Here is a 19,755-nt window from a genome sequence, read left to right as displayed (position 1 = left end):
AACGTTAGTATACCAGCAAAAACAAAGGGAGGGAGATGTTTATCTCATCTTTTGGCATCAGCTCTACCCTCATTTACCCTCATCAAACGTCAGCACTTATCAGATGTTATCTCCCCTTATCTTGTTACTGTCATGGGTGAACATTTATTATTACCTATTATTATTATTATGTATTATTATTATGTATTATTATTATTATGTATTATTATTATTATGTATTATTGTTATCATTACGTATTCTTCTTCCTCCTCCTCCTCTTCTTCTTCCTCCTCCTCCTCTTCTTCCTCTTCCTCCTCCTCCTCCTCCTCCTCTTCTTCCTCCTCCTCCTCCTCCTCCTCCTCCTCCTCCTCCTCTGCCTCCTCCTCCTCTTGCCTCCTCCTCCTCTTGCCTCCTCCTCCTCCTCTTGCCTCCTCCTCCTCTGCCTCCTCCTCCTCTGCCTCCTCCTCCTCCTCCATTCTTGGAACAAGTTTGAAGAGCTTGTAGTTCATAATCACTATCACTATCATCACCAATGCTCACATCTGAGTCTGGGATTTTGGAAAATAGGAGTTTCCTCTTTGATTCTGGTACAACTGAACGTGAACAAGATGGCCCAGCACCAGAGGTGGAAGGCTGTGGGTTGTCTGGGTTTTCCTCACTATTACCCATATTATGGTCATTAGTTTCGGTCAAAACCTCACCAGAACCTTGAAACTCATCATCACTGTCACTTCCATCTGTATTAGAACTGTCACTGGGGAACAAAAGTGTCCCAATTCGCCGAGGAGTGAGGAACTTCTTACCACAGGGCACGGTGGAAATTGTGTACTATGATGGCATTCCCACAATGCACCACTGGGTCCCAGATTTTTTTCCTACTGTGCACACCCACCACACAGACCCATTCTCTCACATCTAGGCTTATCAGCCTTTTCCTGTGAGATTTGAGGCCGCTAGAATTTATGCGTACTAGTACGACAAAAACCCCTACGCGTAAGACGTACTAGTACGACCAAAACCCTCAAAGGGTTAAGATGAGAAATATCAATTACTCAGATATGGTAAACACGAGGAAATTAAATCTTCATCAGAGTACAAAACAAATTCTAGCCACAAAATAGAGCGAAACACCAACGTCAAAGACCTGGGAGTGATCATGTTGGAGGATCTCACCTTCAAGGACCATAACATTGTATCAGTCGCATCTGCTAGAAAAATGACAGGATGGATAATGAGAACCTTCAAAACTAGGGATGCCAAGCCCTTGATGACACTCTTCAGGTCACTTGTTCTATCTAGGCTGGAATATTGCTGCACACTAACAGCACCTTTCAAGGCAGGTGAAATTGCTGACCTATAAAATGTACAGAGAACCTTCACGGCGTGCATAACGGAGATAAAACACCTCAATTACTGGGAGCGCTTGAGGTTCCTAAACCTGTATTCCCTGGAATGCAGGTGGGAGAGATACATGATTATATACACCTGGAAAATCCTAGAGGGACTAGTACCGAACTTGCACACGAAAATCACTCACTACGAAAGCAAAAGACTTGGCAGATGATGCAACATCCCCCCAATGAAAAGCAGGGGTGTCACTAGCATGTTAAGAGACCATACAATAAGTGTCAGGGGCCCGAGACTGTTCAACTGCCTCCCAGCATACATAAGGGGGATTACCAACAGACCCCTGGCAGTCTTCAAGCTGGCACTGGACAAGCACCTAAAGTCGGTTCCTGACCAGCCGGGCTGTGGCTCATACGTTGGTTTCCGTGCAGCCAGCAGCAACAGCCTGGTTGATCAGGCTCTGATCCACCAGGAGGCCTGGTCACAGACCGGGCCGCGGGGGCATTGACCCCCGGAACTCTCTCCAGGTAAACTCCAGGTTACTGAAAAATAGTACAAAATTCTGGCAACATTTTGATGTAATCAGCTTGTTTTTATCATATTTTTAACTCTTTCTGGGTCCAAGGCCAAAATCTGAAGGGGTGCCCCAGTGTCCAACAAATTTTAAAAAAAAAAAACAAAAAAAAATTTCTTATAGAATTAAAGATATTATTTTTTGTGATGGTATTAAAAAAAAAAAAAAAATTCTGATCAGTACTTACCAAGATACAGCAGCAAGAAGTTGACCCAAATTGACTGGGTGGCGGCAACATCAGCGACTTCCACAAAATCGCATTTTTTTTATTTTACGTCTTTTATGCTTTTTTCTTTTCTTTTCTAATTTTTTTTTGTTTTTCTCATAACACTTGTGGCCTGTGAGACCAATATAATGTATATTGTATAAGTGTACACTCATTGTATTCAACACGATAACTGCACTAATTTGTTTATCATTACATTGCTTACAAAACTTGTTTACAAGTTTATTGTAAACAAAATGATGAAAATATTAGTCCGGTTGTGTTGAATACAACGGTACCACATGGTACAATAGTGCCATAGGGTGCAACAGTACCATATGGTACAGTGGTACCATATGGTACAATATGGTACAATGGCACCATATGATACAATGGTACCATATGGTAGAATATGGTACAGTGGCACCATTTCATACAGTGGTACCATTTCATACAGTGGTACCATTTGATACAATGGTACCATATGGTGCAATGGTACCTTATGGTACCATGTGGTGAAATGGTACCATATGGTACAATGATACCATATGGTTCATTGTACCATATGGTACTGTTGTATTCAACACAATAAACACACTAATATTTTCATCATTATTTCAGTTACAATAATTGTTTACAACAAAAATATGCAAAAATGTAAGGGAACTGGGAGTAGTAATGTCTGAGGATCTCACTTTCAAGGATCACAACAGTGCCACGATCGCACATGCAAAGAAAATAATGAGAACGTTCAAAACGAGAGATGCCAAGCCAGTGATGATCTTTTTCAAATCACTTGTTCTCTCTAGGCTGGAATACTGCTGTACATTAACATCTCCATTCAAAGCAGGTGAAATCGCAGATCTAGAGAGTGTACAGAGATCCTTTACTACACGTATAAGTTCTGTCAAGCACCTTAACCCTTTGACTGTTGCGGCCATATATATACGTCTTACGAGGTACCGTGTTTGACGTATATATTCTCATAAATTCTAGCGGCTTCAAATCAAGCAGGAGAAAGCTGGTAGGCCCACATGTGAGAGAATGGGTCTGTGGGGTCAGTGTGCACCAAATAAAAAAAATCCTGGAGCATGCAGTGCATAATGAGAAAAAAAAAATCCGACCGTTTTTTTTAATTAAAATGACGAATTTGTGGTCTATTTTCGTATAGTATTTATGGTTGTATTCTCGTTTTCGTGGTCTCATTTGATAGAATGGGGTCATCACTCTATGTTGATGACTTCGCTATTGCCTGTGCAGGCGCTGACTGTCACCTCATTACAGTTTCTCTCCAACATGCAGTCGACCGTGTTTCCAATTGGGCCACCACACGTGGGTTTAAATTTTCCAGCACTAAAACCCACCAAATTACTTTCACTAGACGCTCTGTCATCTCCGATCATCCTTTGTACCTCTATGGCTCCCGTATCCCTGAACGTGATACAGTCAAGTTTCTGGGCCTCCTCTTTGATTGTAGGTTGTCCTGGAAACCTCACATTACCTCTCTGAAGGCAACTTGTCACAGCCGGCTGAACCTTCTTAAAACCCTTGCTCATCTTTCATGGGGAGCTGATTGTCGAACCCTCCTTCGCCTACATTCCACCCTTATTTTATCGAAACTTGATTATGGTGACCAGATCTATTCAGTGGCATCTCCTGCTACCCTCTCTTGCCTTAACCCCATTCATCACCAAGGATTACGTTTATGCCTTGGTGCTTTTCGCTCTTCCCCTGTCGAGAGCCTCTATGCAGAAGCGAACGTTCCATCCTTATCCGATCGCCATCATGCCCATTGCCTGCGCTACTATGTACGCTCTCATGATCTCCGCAATCCTTCCATTTATAGAATGGTCACTGATATTAGTAGACATTCTTTATTTGTTCGCCGCCCCTGTTTACTCCATCCCTTCTCTCTTCGTCTTCATTCGCTCTTGTCTTCTCTTCAACTACCACCTTTCTATGTACATGTAGCATCTCACTTTTCCCTACCCCCCTGGGAAGTTCCAGCTGTTCGAGTCTGTTCTTTCTCCCTCCCTTGCTCGAAAGCCCAACTGTCTATGGTCGCTTCTCACTCTCTTTTTCTTGACCACTTTCACTCTCATTCTCATGCCATTGCTGTGTACACAGATGGCTCTAAGTCTTCTGACGGCGTAGGATTCGCAGCAGTGTTTCCGGACAGCATCGTACAAGGGCATTTACTATCTTCGGCTAGTATTTTTACTGCTGAATTGTATGCCATCCTTACAGCACTTATCCGTATTGCATCTATGCCTGTGTCATCATTTTTGGTTGTCTCAGACTCCCTTAGTGCTTTACAGGCTATACATAAATTTGATATACCTCACCCCTTAGTCCTCCATATCCAACTTTGGCTACGCCGCATCTTTACCAAGCATAAAGATATTGTTTTTTGTTGGGTCCCTGGTCATGTTGACGTACAGGGCAATGAACAGGCAGACACTGCTGCACGGTCAGCAGTACGTGACCTACCAGTTTCTTATAGAGGTATTCCATTTACGGACTATTTTGCTGCAATATCTTCCCACCTTCACACCCGTTGGCAACAACGTTGGTCTATTAAACCGAGTATAGGTTACTGGCCGTCTTCTTATCACCAGTGTCGAGGTTGGGAGACTACTCTCTCCCGTCTTCGCATTGGCCATACTCGTCTTACTCATGAATATCTCATGGAGAGGTGTCCTGCTCCTCTCTGTGAGAATTGCCAAGCTCCATTATCAGTCAGCCACATTCTGTTGGACTGCCCACTTTATCAACGAGCATGCAGAATTTACCTCTGTCGTCGTCTTCGCTCCGCTGCTCTCTCTTTACCTTCCCTTCTCGCTGATGGACCCACCTTTCATCCGGACTCTCTCATTGACTTTTTGACAACAACTGACTTACTTCACAAATTCTGATACCTTCAGCCTTTTCTACTTCAATCTCTTGCTACCTTCTACTCCCGTACAATCCCCTGCCCCGCTGTTTTCTGTAACCTGCTGATCATCCCTCCTCCCTTCTGCCATCCAATACCCTCGCTTCCTTCCCTACCCTGCAGCGCTGTATAGCCCTTGTGGCTTAGCGCTTCTTTTTGATTATAATAATATTATTTTTTATTATTATTTTTTTTATTATCACACTGGCCGATTCCCACCAAGCCAGGGTGGCCCAAAAAAGAAAAACTTTCACCATCATTCACTCCATCACTGTCTTGCCAGAAGGGTGCTTCACACTACAGTTTTTAAACTGCAACATTAACACCCCTCCTTCAGAGTGCAGGCACTGTACTTCCCATCTCCAGGACTCAAGTTCGGCCTGCCGGTTTCCCTGAACCCCTTCATAAATGTTACTTTGCTCACACTCCAACAGCACGTCAAGTGTTAAAAACCATTTGTCTCCATTCACTCCTATCAAACATGCTCACGCATGCCTGCTGGAAGTCCAAGCCCCTCGCACACAAAACCTCCTTTACCCCCTCTCTCTAACCTTTCCTAGGTCGACCCCTACCCTGCCTTCCTTCCACTACAGACTGATACACTCTTGAAGTCATTCTGTTTCGTTCCATTCTCTCTACATGTCCGAACCACCTCAACAACCCTTCCTCAGCCCTCTGGACAACAGTTTTGGCAATCCTGCACCTCCTCCTAACTTCCAAACTACGAATTCTCTGCATTATATTCACACCACACATTGCCCTCAGACATGACATCTCCACTGCCTCCAGCCTTCTCCTCGCTGCAACATTCATCACCCATGCTTCACACCCATATAAGAGCGTTGGTAAAACTATACTCTCATACATTCCCATCTTTGCCTCCAAGGACAAAGTTCTTTGTCTCCACAGACTCCTAAGTGCACCACTCACTCTTTTCCCCTCATCAATTCTATGATTCACCTCATCTTTCATAGACCCATCCGCTGACATGTCCACTCCCAAATATCTGAATACATTCACCTCCTCCATACTCTCTCCCTCCAATCTGATATTCAATCTTTCATAACCTTACTCTTTCCTGTATTCACCTTTAATTTTCTTCTTTTGCACACCCTACCAAATTCATCCACCAATCTCTGCAACTTCTCTTCAGAATCTCCCAAGAGCACAGTGTCATCAGCAAAGAGCAGCTGTGACAACTCCCACTTTGTGTGTGATTCTTTATCTTTTAACTCCACGCCTCTTGTCAAGACCCTCGCATTTACTTCTCTTACAACCCCATCTATAAATATATTAAACAACCACGGTGACATCACACATCCTTGTCTAAGGCCTACTTTTACTGGGAAATAATTTCCCTCTTTCCTACATACTCTAACTTGAGCCTCACTATCCTCGTAAAAACTCTTCACTGCTTTCAGTAACCTACCTCCTACACCATACACTTGCAACATCTGCCACATTGCCCCCCTATCCACCCTGTCATACGCCTTTTCTAAATCCATAAATGCCACAAAGACCTCTTTAGCCTTATCTAAATACCGTTCACTTAAATGTTTCACTGTAAACACCTGGTCCACACACCCCCTACCTTTCTTAAAGCCTCCTTGTTCATCTGCTATCCTATTCTCCGACTTACTCTTAATTCTTTCAATAATAACTCTACCATACACTTTACCAGGTATACTCAGCAGACTTATCCCCCTATAATTTTTGCACTCTCTTTTATCCCCTTTGCCTTTATACAAAGGAACTATGCATGCTCTCTGCCAATCCCTAGGTACCTTACCCTCTTGCATACATTTATTAAATAATTGCACCAACCACTCCAAAACTATATCCCCACCTGCTTTTAACATTTCTATCTTTATCCCATCAATCCCGGCTGCCTTACCCCCTTTCATTTTACCTACTGCCTCACGAACTTCCCCCACACTCACAACTGGCTCTTCCTCACTCCTACAAGATGTTATTCCTCCTTGTCCTATACACGAAATCACAGCTTCCCTATCTTCATCAACATTTAACAATTCCTCAAAATATTCCCTCCATCTTCCCAATACCTCTAACTCTCCATTTAATAACTCTCCTCTCCTATTTTTAACTGACAAATCCATTTGTTCTCTAGGCTTTCTTAACTTGTTAATCTCACTCCAAAACTTTTTCTTATTTTCAACAAAATTTGTTGATAACATCTCACCCACTCTCTCATTTGCTCTCTTTTTACATTGCTTCACCACTCTCTTAACCTCTCTCTTTTTCTCCATATACTCTTCCCTCCTTGCATCACTTCTACTTTGTAAAAACTTCTCATATGCTAACTTTTTCTCCCTTACTACTCTCTTCACATCATCATTCCACCAATCGCTCCTCTTCCCTCCCGCACCCACTTTCCTGTAACCACAAACTTCTGCTGAACACTCTAACACTACATTTTTAAACCTACCCCATACCTCTTCGACCCCATTGCCTATGCTGTCATTAGCCCATCTATCCTCCAATAGCTGTTTATATCTTACCCTAACTGCCTCCTCTTTTAGTTTATAAACCTTCACCTCTCTCTTCCCTGATGCTTCTATTCTCCTTGTATCCCATCTACCTTTTACTCTCAGTGTAGCTACAACTAGAAAGTGATCTGATGTATCTGTGGCCCCTCTATAAACATGTACATCCTGAAGTCTACTCAACAGTCTTTTATCTACCAATACATAATCCAACAAACTACTGTCATTTCGCCCTACATCATATCTTGTATACTTATTTATCCTCTTTTTCTTAAAATATGTATTACCTATAACTAAACCCCTTTCTATACAAAGTTCAATCAAAGGGCTCCCATTATCATTTACACCTGGCACCCCAAACTTACCTACCACACCCTCTCTAAAAGTTTCTCCTACTTTAGCATTCAGGTCCCCTACCACAATTACTCTCTTACTTGGTTCAAAGGCTCCTATACATTCACTTAACATCTCCCAAAATCTCTCTCTCTCCTCTGCATTCCTCTCTTCTCCAGGTGCATACACGCTTATTATGACCCACTTCTCGCATCCAACCTTTACTTTAATCCACATAATTCTTGAATTTACACATTCATATTCTCTTTTCTCCTTCCATAACTGATCATTTAACATTACTGCTACCCCTTCCTTTGCTCTAACTCTCTCAGATACTCCAGATTTAATCCCATTTATTTCCCCCCACTGAAACTCTCCTACCCCCTTCAGCTTTGTTTCGCTTAGGGCCAGGACATCCAACTTCTTTTCATTCATAACATCAGCAATCATCTGTTTCTTGTCATCCGCACTACATCCACGCACATTTAAGCATCCCAGTTTCATAAAGTTTTCTTCTCTTTTTTAGTAAGTGTCTACAGGAGAAGGGGTTACTAGCCCATTGCTCCCGGCATTTTAGTCGCCTCATACGACACGCATGGCTTACGGAGGAAAGATTCTTTTCCACTTCCCCATGGACGATAGAAGAAATAAAGAAGAACAATAATAATAATAATTTGATAGAATGGAAAACATATTATAGAAATAGAGGTGATTTTGATTGAATTTACTATAAAAAGAACCTAGAAATGGAGCTCAAAGTTAGGGAAATGTTTGATTTTTGCCAATGTTCAAAAGTAAACAAATGATGCCATTGTCCAATAAATGTCCAATTAGCCATTCTAATATGCAGTCATGAATGGGTTGATGTTATTTATACAATTATTACAGTATTGCAGTAGTCTGCATAATAGTGTCTTCTATTTTTTGTTTGAATAAAAATTCAAAATAGAAAGCAAGAGTAATATTAGAGGGGCCTGGAGACATGACTGATGAGCAAAGAAAATGTTATTTTAGAACCAGGAATGTCTGCATTGTTCATTCTGGACCTTATTTTGAAATTGTCATATTTTTTAGTTTTCGTGAAATTGGCCAAATTGCAAATTTCTGACCACATTATTAGGTAGTTGAAATCGGAAAATGGGCAGTTTCTTGTACTCAGTCGATAGAAAAAATGTAGTTCTAAAGAAATAGCTATGAGTTTGGGCGACTGGAATAATGGAATTAGCTGAAAATAGGGCTCAAAGTGGGCGAAATCACGGATTTGTAAACAGCGCCGAGGTCGCTAACTTCGCGAGAGCATAATTCCGTCAGTTTTCTTTCAAATTTCGTTTTTTTGGTGTCATTACAATCGGGAAAAGATTCTCTATCATTTCATAAGAAAAAATAATTTTTTTTTTTTTTAATTTTGCGACACCAGGAGACACCTCAGGATTGGGGGTTGCGACAGTCAAAGGGTTAACTACTGGGAACGCTTGGAAGCACTTGACTTGTACTCGTTGGAATGCAGGATGGAGAGATATATCATAATCTACACTTGGAAAATCCTGGAAGGAATGGTCCCAAATCTGCACACAGAAATCACTCCCTATGAAAGTAAAAGACTGGGCAGGCGCTGCAAAATGCCCCCAATAAAAAGTAGGGGCGCCACTGGTACACTAAGGGAAAACACCATAAGTGTCCCGGGCCCAAGACTGTTCAACAGCCTCCCATCAAGCATTATGGGAATTGCCAATAAACCCCTGGCTGCCTTCAAGAGAGAGCTGGACAGATACCTAAAGTCAGTGCCGGATCAGCCGGGCTGTGGCTCGTACGTTGGATTGCGTGCAGCCAGCAGTAACAGTCTAGTTGATCAGACCCTGATCCATCAGGAGGCCTGGTCGTGGACCAGGCCGTGGGGGCATTGATCCCCGGAATAACCTCCAGGTAACCTCCAGGTTCTATTATATATTTACAAATGCACAGCCACTCGACATGTTCCTTGAAGTGGATGACAAAGTGCTTTGTCTTGGAAACTGCCGAGTCACTAGCTAGCTTGCGTCGCCATTCACTCAGTCTTGGCCTTGTGGCATCAACATCTCCAACTGACCATATGGTACATGGTATCATACGTTACAGGGTACCATATGGTACATTGTACTATATGGTATAGGGTACCATACAGTATAGGATACCATATGGTGCAGGGTACCATATGGTACAGGATACCATATGGTACAGATACATTGATCCCTATGGAAATAAGTCACTCTTGACTTTTTGGGGTTATCCTAGGATTTTATACATATGCTGCTATGTATGATAATCTATGTAACTGTATTTGTGTACACCTGAATAAACTTACTCAAGCACATGTGGCATCATAAGTTTATTTAGGTATACAGTGGACCCCCGGTTAACGATATTTTTTCACTCCAGAAGTATGTTCAGGTGCCAGTACTGACCGAATTTGTTCCCGTAAGGAATATTGTGAAGTAGATTAGTCCATTTCAGACCCCCAAACATACACGTACAAACGTACTTACATAAATACACTTACATAATTGGTCGCATTTGGAGGTGATCGTTAAGCGGGGGTCCACTGTACACAAATAAAGTTACATAGATTATCATACATAGCAGCATATGTTTGGAGAACCTAGGATAACCCGAAAAAGTCAGACAGACTTGTTTCCATTAGGGTCCTTGTACCCTGTACCATATGGTACAATGTACCATATGGTATAATGTACCATATGGTACAATGTACTATATGGTACATTGTTCCATATGGTACCATTGTATCATATACCATTGTATGGCATGCCACCATTGTACCATATGGTACAATGGTACCGTTTAGTTCAAAACCATAGAATTCCTCTTCAGATCCACTTCCATAAGTCTTAGAACTGTAAGTTGTGAAGAGGAGAGTCAGAATTCGCCAAGAGAGTGAGTGGGGAGTGAGAGCTTCCTTGCCACCAGGCATAATGAACAAAGCTACTTCAGCGGCATTCCCACAATGCCATGCATGCGTCCAGATTTTTTCTATAGTGTGCACACTGACCACCCAGACCCATTCTCTCAGATGTAGACCTACCAGCCTTCTTGGCTAAATTTGATGCCGCTAGAATTTTGGAGTAGATCAACAGTTTGGACCCTCAACGTAAAGCCATAGATCTACGGCATGGACCCTGAAAGGGTTAAGTACGTATATTTTTCATTAAATGTATTTTTTTTTTTTTTTGTTCTTGCTGTCATCAAAAATACATGTTGGCAGTTAGTGGGGTTTTTTTCCCTCCAAAAATTGCAATTTTTATGATTGTTTCATTCTAAATGTACTCTACATGGCAACTTCTGTGCTGGCTAAAGTGTAAAACACGGTGAGTGTCTCCCTTAGTAGCCTGCATGCTGTCAACAAGGAAGGAGTAGTGCAACACACTCAGATTTGGTGTGTTGTAACCGTAGAGTATCACACCAAACAAAAAAAAAAAAGAAATAATCAGAAATAAGTTATTGACATTGTTTTCGTTTTGTGCAATAAGTATTAATAGGGTTGTCATGATTTTTGCACACATTATTGAGGAATGATGGTTCTGCCAACACCCAGGGAGGATTTATGATATTGTTTACAGCTTTTTTATTAATGATTTTTTTCCATAAAAAAAGTTACTGACTTTAGCTTTTTTTTATGGAATGTACTGACATTATTGCTGAAATGCCATGGGTCAACAATAATCTAGCCTTTATCTTTCATCTGATGTGAACTAGAGCATTGTACATCTTCCCAACTTAGTTGAAACAGGAAAGTTTTATGACCCATAAAATTGTGCATAATTTATTTTTTTCTATCTAACTTGAAGGCTAACAGTCAAAACAAATACAGCCTATACATTTTTTTTATGCTGCTTAATCCACTGTCAGAATCTCATTGAAATCTGAGAAAAAAAAATTGGTGATTTTAATTGCTCCTTCCTTAAGGAGTTAAGATAAAATCAAAGAAAACTCAGATGAGTGTGTGTATACTTGAATGTGTATGTGCATGTGTAGTGTGACCTAAGTGTAAGTAGAAGTAGCAAGACATACCTGAAATCTTGCATGTTTATGAGATCGATAAAAAACACCAACAATCCTACCATCATGTAAAACAAATACAGGCTTCCATTTTACATTCACTTGGCAGGATGGTAGTGCCTCCCTGAGAGGTTGCTGTCTACCAAGCTACTACCAAACAAAATGAGGTGTCAGAAAAATAAGCTGAAGTTGTGTATTATGCACATAACACATTTGTCATTAAAGGATTAGTATGAAGAACTAATATACAGTACAATCCTGTACTATAGTGTCTCATGATATTTTGCCTAACCTTAGCATAACCACAGGTAAGAATGATGATGGATAGCAGTGGGTATCAACGTTCTGCTGAATGTTGCCAGAACAGGTTCCAGAAGTTATACAAAAGTTATCAGGTCGCTTCAGAACACAACAAGAAATGTGCCATAAGAACTCGAAGACGTCCTCCATTTTATTTCAAGTTAAACACACTCTTTGACTGTAGTGAGATAAACGAAGCAGTTGTAACTGGTAAGTGGTAAACTTGCGTCATTTATAGAGTAAATAAAGGTACTTCTGGAAGAACTGTATATTGTGTTGTAATTTCTTCTGGTAATTGTAGTGAATATTTTCTTAAGCTATTTTTCACTTGTAGTTAATGGTTTTCTTTCTTCCTAATATACCTTTTGCTTTGTATACTGACATTTTTTTTTTTTTTTTTTTTTTTTTTTTCAACAAGTCGGTCGTCTCCCACCGAGGCAGGGTGACCCAAAAAAGAAAGAAAATCCCCAAAAAGAAAATACTTTCATCATCATTCAACACTTTCACCACACTCACACATTATCACTGCTTTTGCAGAGGTGCTCAGAATATAACAGTTTAGAAGCATATACGTATAGAGATACACAACATATCCCTCCAAACTGCCAATATCCCAAACCCCTCCTTTAAAGTGCAGGCATTGTACTTCCCATTTCCAGGACTCAAGTCCGACTATATGAAAATAACCGGTTTCCCTGAATCCCTTCACTAAATATTACCCTGCTCACACTCCAACAGATCGTCAGGTCCCAAGTATCATTCGTCTCCATTCACTCCTATCTAACACGCTCATGCACGCTTGCTGGAAGTCCAAGCCCCTCACCCACAAAACCTCCTTTACCCCCTCTTTCCAACCCTTTCGAGGACGACCCCTACCCCTCTTTTCTTCCCCTATAGATTTATATGCTTTCCATGTCATTCTACTTTGATCCATTCTCTCTAAATGACCAAACCACCTCAACAACCCCTCTTCTGCCCTCTGACTAATGCTTTTATTAACTCCACACCTTCTCCTAATTTCCACACTCCGAATTTTCTGCATAATATTTACACCACACATTGCCCTTAGACAGGACATCTCCACTGCCTCCAACCGTCTCCTCGCTGCTGCATTTACCACCCAAGCTTCACATCCATATAAGAGTGTTGGTACTACTATACTTTCATACATTCCCTTCTTTGCCTCCATAGATAACGTTTTTTGACTCCACATATACCTCAACGCACCACTCACCTTTTTTCCCTCATCAATTCTATGATTAACCTCATCCTTCATAAATCCATCCGCCGACACGTCAACTCCCAAGTATCTGAAAACATTCACTTCTTCCATACTCCTCCTCCCCAATTTGATATCCAATTTTTCTTTATCTAAATCATTTGATACCCTCATCACCTTACTCTTTTCTATGTTCACTTTCAACTTTCTACCTTTACACACATTCTCAAACTCATCCACTAACCTTTGCAATTTTTCTTTAGAATCTCCCATAAGCACAGTATCATCAGCAAAAAGTAACTGTGTCAATTCCCATTTTGAATTTGATTCCCCATAATTTAATCCCACCCCTCTCCCGAACACCCTAGCATTTACTTCTTTTACAACCCCATCTATAAATATATTAAACAACCATGGTGACATTACACATCCCTGTCTAAGACCTACTTTTACCTACTTTTACATATATGCGCTTATTCTTATTGCAAGTTTCTCTGTAGATTAATCTTAGGTAATAACCAAGTTTGCTTTCAACTTCTCATTTGCCAAGGCAGGGTGACCATAGGAAGAAAACAAATTCACTAATATACACTCATTGACATCTTTGCAAAAGTAAACCAACCTTTGAGCTCTGTAAGAGTTTTTCTACTACCAAAGCCCAGCCTTGGGCCAGGCTCACCTGGTGCTTGCTTGCCTATTCAACCAAGCTGTTGCTGCTGGTGGCCTGCTGGCCTACATATCCATCACAGCCAACATAACAGTCATATTACCCTCAGACTGCAACATCCCCAGTCCATCTCCAGAATACAGGCACCTTCCTTCCCACTTCCAGAAATCCAGTCTGACTAACTGTTTTCTCCAAATCCATTAAAAATCACTGTCTCCATGCACTCAAGCCCCTAAAGGCTTTGTGCAAGGGCTGAGCACGGGTTGCTGAGGTGGTTTGGGTATGTAGAGATTGGAGAGAGAGAGACTGACGAAGAGCGTGCATAAGTCTGGGACGGAAGGTAAGAGGGGAAGAAGTCATCCCAAGAACGGTTGGCTTTGAGTCTTAAATTTTTATGCTCCTAATTCTCTACGTGATATTCACCCACACATTGCTTTCAAACATGACATCCCCTCTGCCTATAGCCTCCCTTTTCCTAAGTATTTGCTATATTTTCATCAACATTTGAAGAAGTGTTTTTGCATGTGTTGCACCGAAGTATGGGAAATTACAAGATAATTATTTAGAAAATATAAGTCTTTTTTGGTGATACACTAATCTACTAATTATTATTCTTCTTTCAACAAACTGGCTGTATCCCACCAAAGCAGGGTGGCCCAAAAAGAAAAACTAAAGTTTCTCTTTTTAACTTCAGTAGTGTGTACAGGAGAAGGAGTTACTTCGTTGGGGAGGGAAACCGCTACCTCATCATCCACCTATCTCAAGACAAGTTACTCTAACAGAGTCAAGATAAAACCATCCAGTGGTACGATCAATGACTCCACCAAGCTTGCCCTTCCTGTCGCTGTCGGGCTTGCAAGTCAAGATCAACACCATCCTTTCCCTCCAAGAATCCTTCATTGTCGTCTGTGAAGACGATGTGAATGCCGAGAAACTGTTAACTACATCTTCCCTGTCCACTCTCGAGGAGTGTGGCTACAAAATCTTGTCCTCTCCAGCCTTAAGGGCTAAGAGGACTGTTTTTCTGAAATGACTGGACAAACTGATTATGTCACAGACCCCCAAAGATCTCAGAAAATCTGTTGAAGACCAGAACCTTTGGGCTACAGTGGAAAGCATTACCAAGGCTACCAGTTCGGACCACAAAGCAGCTGAAAAATATGTGCAAGAATTCAAGGAGCACATAGACAGTGAGGGACTGAAACCTGAATAAGTGTTTAATTGTGACGAAACAGGCTTGTTTTGGAAGAAAATGCCAAACAGGACCTACATTACTCAGGAGGAAAAGACACTCCCAGGGCATAAGCCTATGAAAGACAGGCTTACTCTGTTGATGTGTGCCAATGCTAGTGGTGATTGCAAAGTGAAGCCTTTATTGGTGTATCACTCTGAAACTCCCAGAGTGTTCAGGAAAAACAATGTCCTCAAGGCTAATTTGTGTGTGCTGTGGAGGGCAAACAGTAAGGCATGGGTCACTAGGGATTTTTTCTATGACTGGTTACACCATGCATTTGCCCCACTGTGAAAAATTACCTAATTGAAAAGAAATTAGACCTTAAGTGCCTCCTGGTATTAGACAATGCTCCTGGTCATCCTTCAGATGTGGCAGAGCGACTTTCTGGGGACATAAGCTTCATTAAGGTCAAGTTTTTGCCTCCTAATACCACTCCTCTCCTGCAGCCCATGGACCAGCAGGTCACTGCAAACTTCAAGAAACTGTACACAAAAGCTATGTTTGAAAGGTGCTTTGTAGTGACCTCAGAAACTCAATTGACTCTAAGAGAGTTTTGGAGAGATGACTTTAGCATCCTCAATTGTGTAAAGATTATAGGTAAGGCTTGGGAGGAAGTGACTAAGAGGACCTTGAACTCTGCTTGGAAAAAACTGTGGCGAGAATGTGTAGACAAAAGGGATTTTGAAGGGTTCGAGGCTAACCCTGAGAATCCTATGCCAGTTGAGGAATCCATTGTGGCATTGGGGAAGTCCTTGGGGTTGGAGGTTAGTGGGGAGGATGTGGAAGAGTTGGTGGAGGAGGACAATGAAGAACTAACCACTGATGAGCTGCTAGATCATCTTCAACAGCAAGAGGCATCACCTGAGGAAACTGCTTCAGAGGAGGGGATAGAGAAATTGAAGAAGTTGCCTACTTCAAAGATTAAGGAAATGTGTGCAATGTGGCTTAAAGTGCAAACCTTTTTTGATGAAAATCACCCTCACACAGCTATTGCAAGCCTTGCTGGTGACTATTACACTGACAGTGTTGTGAAACACTTTAGGAATGTCTTAAAGGAACGGGAGGTACAGGCCTCTATGGACAGATATGTTGTGCGACATAGGTCCAGTGACTGAAGCTGGTCCTAGTGGCATTAAAAGAAGAGCGGAAGTAACCCCGGAAAAGGACTTGCCATGTCAAGTCCTAAAGGAAGGGGATTCCCCTTCTAAACATTAACACCGTCCACAGTCTCCCCTCCTCCCGTCCCATCAATCATCACTAGATCTTCAATAAAGGTAAGTGTCATGTAACTGTGCATATCTTCTTCAGTTTGTGTGTATTAAAATTAATATTTCATGTGGTAAAAATTTTTTTTTGTTAATACTTTGGGGTGTCAGGAACGGATTAATTTGATTTCGATTATTTCTTATGGGGAAAATTAATTCGCCTAACGTTGAGCTCTCAGGAACGGATTAATAGTGTTAGGCAAGGGTCCACTGTATTTACATATTTACAATCACTGGACATGGTTTTAGAACTGCTGGAGCTTGTGGAACTCCTTGAAACAAAGCACCATGCACAGAGGTACCTTACATTCCTCACACATAAACCGAGTGTCTTTGCTTCTTTGTTGCCGTCGGTTTGTTTGTGTACAGACAACACATCTCTTCTGAGCAAATTTCTTCTGAGTTGAAGGAAGCTGTATTATGAAATGATCACCTTCCCTCCTCAAACGCTTGGGTATATCCTGAGGAGTTCGAGGACCTTGTTGTATAGCAGGTGTTGTTACCTGGTACTTCATTATGAGTTGTCTGACAACAGACAAACAAAATTCACCATACAGTGGTCTGTTGCCAGTCTTCATTTGGTACATATTATATGCATTAACCCTTTGACTGTTTCCGACGTATAAATACGTCTTACGAGCCAATGTTTCTGACGTATTTATACGCACAAATTCTAGCGGCTTCAAATCAAGCGCCAAAGGCCTGGTAGGCCTGCACGGGAGAGAATGGGTCTCAGTGGTCGGTGTGCACCCTATGAAAAAATCTGGGACCCAGCGGTGCATTGTGGGAACGCCATGTTGTCAGTCCATTTTCACCATGCCTCTCGGTAAGAAGTTCCTCACTCCTGGGCGGATTGGAGGTCTTTTGTTCCCAAGTGATAGCTCTAACAGCGATGAAAATGTCAGTGACAGTGAATTCCAGGGTTTTGAAGTGAGTGTTACTGAAAAAAGTGCCCAGGATAACGTAAATACTGTAGTGACAAAAACCCAGATGACCCACAACCTTCGACCTCTGGCGCTGTGCCGGCTTGTTCACGTTCACGTTTGCCTGTACCAGGACGAAAGAGGAAACTATTTGGTCGTGTACAACACCCAGATGATAGCAGTGATAGTGATAGTGATAGCAATAGTGATTTCAAGGTCATTGAAAGCAGTTCTAGTGACAGTGAGAGTGAATATTCCCCAGTGAAGCGCCAGTATGTACGACGTAGCATGCGGTCTGGTAGTGTTTCATATGTTGTTCCAAGGGGAAGGAGAAACTCTGGGAGCACATCCCATGGCCCTACACCACGACCTGATAGTGAAGATGACAATATTGTAACGATGGGTATGAATGGTGACAGTGAGGGAGGAGGCAGTGGTGGTGATAGTGAGGGTGGCACGGCCCATGTGGCACCATCACCGGGCCACGCTACTACCCACGCGGCTGACTCAGCAGAACAACCAGCCTCACCCTACCCCACACTGCCACAACCTGCACCACCACAACCTGCACAACCACAACCACGGTACAATATCCAGACCCCACCAGCAGACCGCGTCTGGGATTGGCAGGACGGTGACGAGTTTGTTCCCAGTCCCCATGACTTTGATGAAACACAAAATGGAATAAAGCCATCTTGTCCACTTGGGAACAATGCCAGTGAACTGACTGCTTTGAGTTATTTTTCGATGAACCCCTGTTGGACATCATTGTCAGGGAAACAAACACATACTGTGATTACACCATGGCAAATACAATTCTCTCACCAAAATCACGGCTACACAAGTGGAAGGAGACAACTGTGGCAGAGATGTACCTGTTTTTTGCCACAATAATGCTTATGCCACATGTGTATAAGCACACTGTCACCACATACTGGACAACAGATCGCCTGATTTCAACTCCAGGTTTTAGTGACATTATAGGTGTCAATCGTTTCCTGATACTGTTACGTATGTTACACTTTTCAGACAAAACCAGGCCTGACAGAAGCAACAGGTTATATAAGATAAGAAATGTGTTTATGTACCTGAAACAAAAGTGTTGCATGTATTTTTATCCCTTCAGGAAGCTTGTTATTGATGAGTCCTTGATTTTATTCAAAGGAAGACTCATTCAAGCAATATATACCAAGCAAGAGGAAACGCTTTGGTATAAAGCTATTTGTACTGTGTGATTGCAGAAGTGGTCTTGTTTTAGATATTATTGTGTACACTGGCAGTAATACTTTGAGAGATACCATGAAGTTATTGGGTATCTCTGGTGATGTGGTTCGAACAATGATGGAACCATATCTTGGTAAGGGGCATATGTTATTTACTGATAACTGGTACACAAGCCCCTTACTCAGTGATTTCTTGTGAGTGAACTTGACAGACGTGTGTGGCACAGTGCGTGGTAATCGCAAACATATGCCAAGGTTCGACGCTGGCACTCGCAGAGGTGAGGTGCAAGCCTTTGCTGCCAGTGACATCATGGCATTTCGGTGGCATGACAAACGTGATGTCACATTGTTGACATCAGTTCACAGAAACGAAATGGTACACAGTGGCAGGGACAACAGAGAGACCAATGAACCCATTCTGAAGCCTGCAGCTGTCATGGACTACAACCTCAATATGCGCTTAGTGGACAAATGTGACATGCAGATTGGGTTTGCAGACTGTGTACGCAAGAGTTATAAGTGGTATATCAAACTTTTTTTCCATCTTGTTGATATCTCTATGCTAAATGCTTATAACATATACAAGTTGAAGACCAACAAAACACCAAAATATGGTGAATTTTGCCTGTCAGTAATCAGGCAAATAATTGCAAAGTACCAAGGAGCAACTCCTGCAATAGACCAGCGCCCACAGACGTCATCTCGTATGAAGCCTGGTGATCACTACCCCATACAGCTGCCTCCTACTACTGCCAAGAAAAATGCTCAGAAGAGGTGTTATGTATGTATGCATACCACAAAATGCCCTCAAACACGCAGAGACACTCGTTTTATGTGTGAGGAGTGTGAAGTGCCCCTCTGCATATACCCATGTTTCAAAGAGTTCCACAAGCTGGAGCAGTTCTAGGAATGTGTTTAGTGACTGTACATATGTATATATATTATGGAACAATAGTAATAAACATTGTTTTGTATTGTTTGTTTGTGTAAACAAAGTGT

At 41.9% G+C, this 19,755-nt stretch overlaps 1 protein-coding gene across 1 annotated transcript in view; it reads left to right on the top strand.

The window, feature by feature from the left end:
* The window catches only part of LOC128685938 (uncharacterized), a gene marked incomplete at its 5' end in the record, with an annotated part of 637,739 nt that overhangs the window by 391,466 nt on the left and 226,518 nt on the right, over positions 1-19,755 (top strand). Inside the window, 1 exon segment of the mRNA XM_070083119.1 lies at positions 12,234-12,435. Within this exon segment, the coding sequence (XP_069939220.1) occupies positions 12,234-12,435 (202 nt within the window).

This window comes from Cherax quadricarinatus, chromosome 9, assembly GCF_038502225.1.
Source record: "Cherax quadricarinatus isolate ZL_2023a chromosome 9, ASM3850222v1, whole genome shotgun sequence".
Classification (NCBI taxonomy): Eukaryota; Metazoa; Arthropoda; class Malacostraca; order Decapoda; family Parastacidae; genus Cherax; species Cherax quadricarinatus.
The sequence above is the reverse complement of the archived record's forward strand: the minus strand, read 5'-3'. Positions and strand labels throughout refer to the sequence as shown.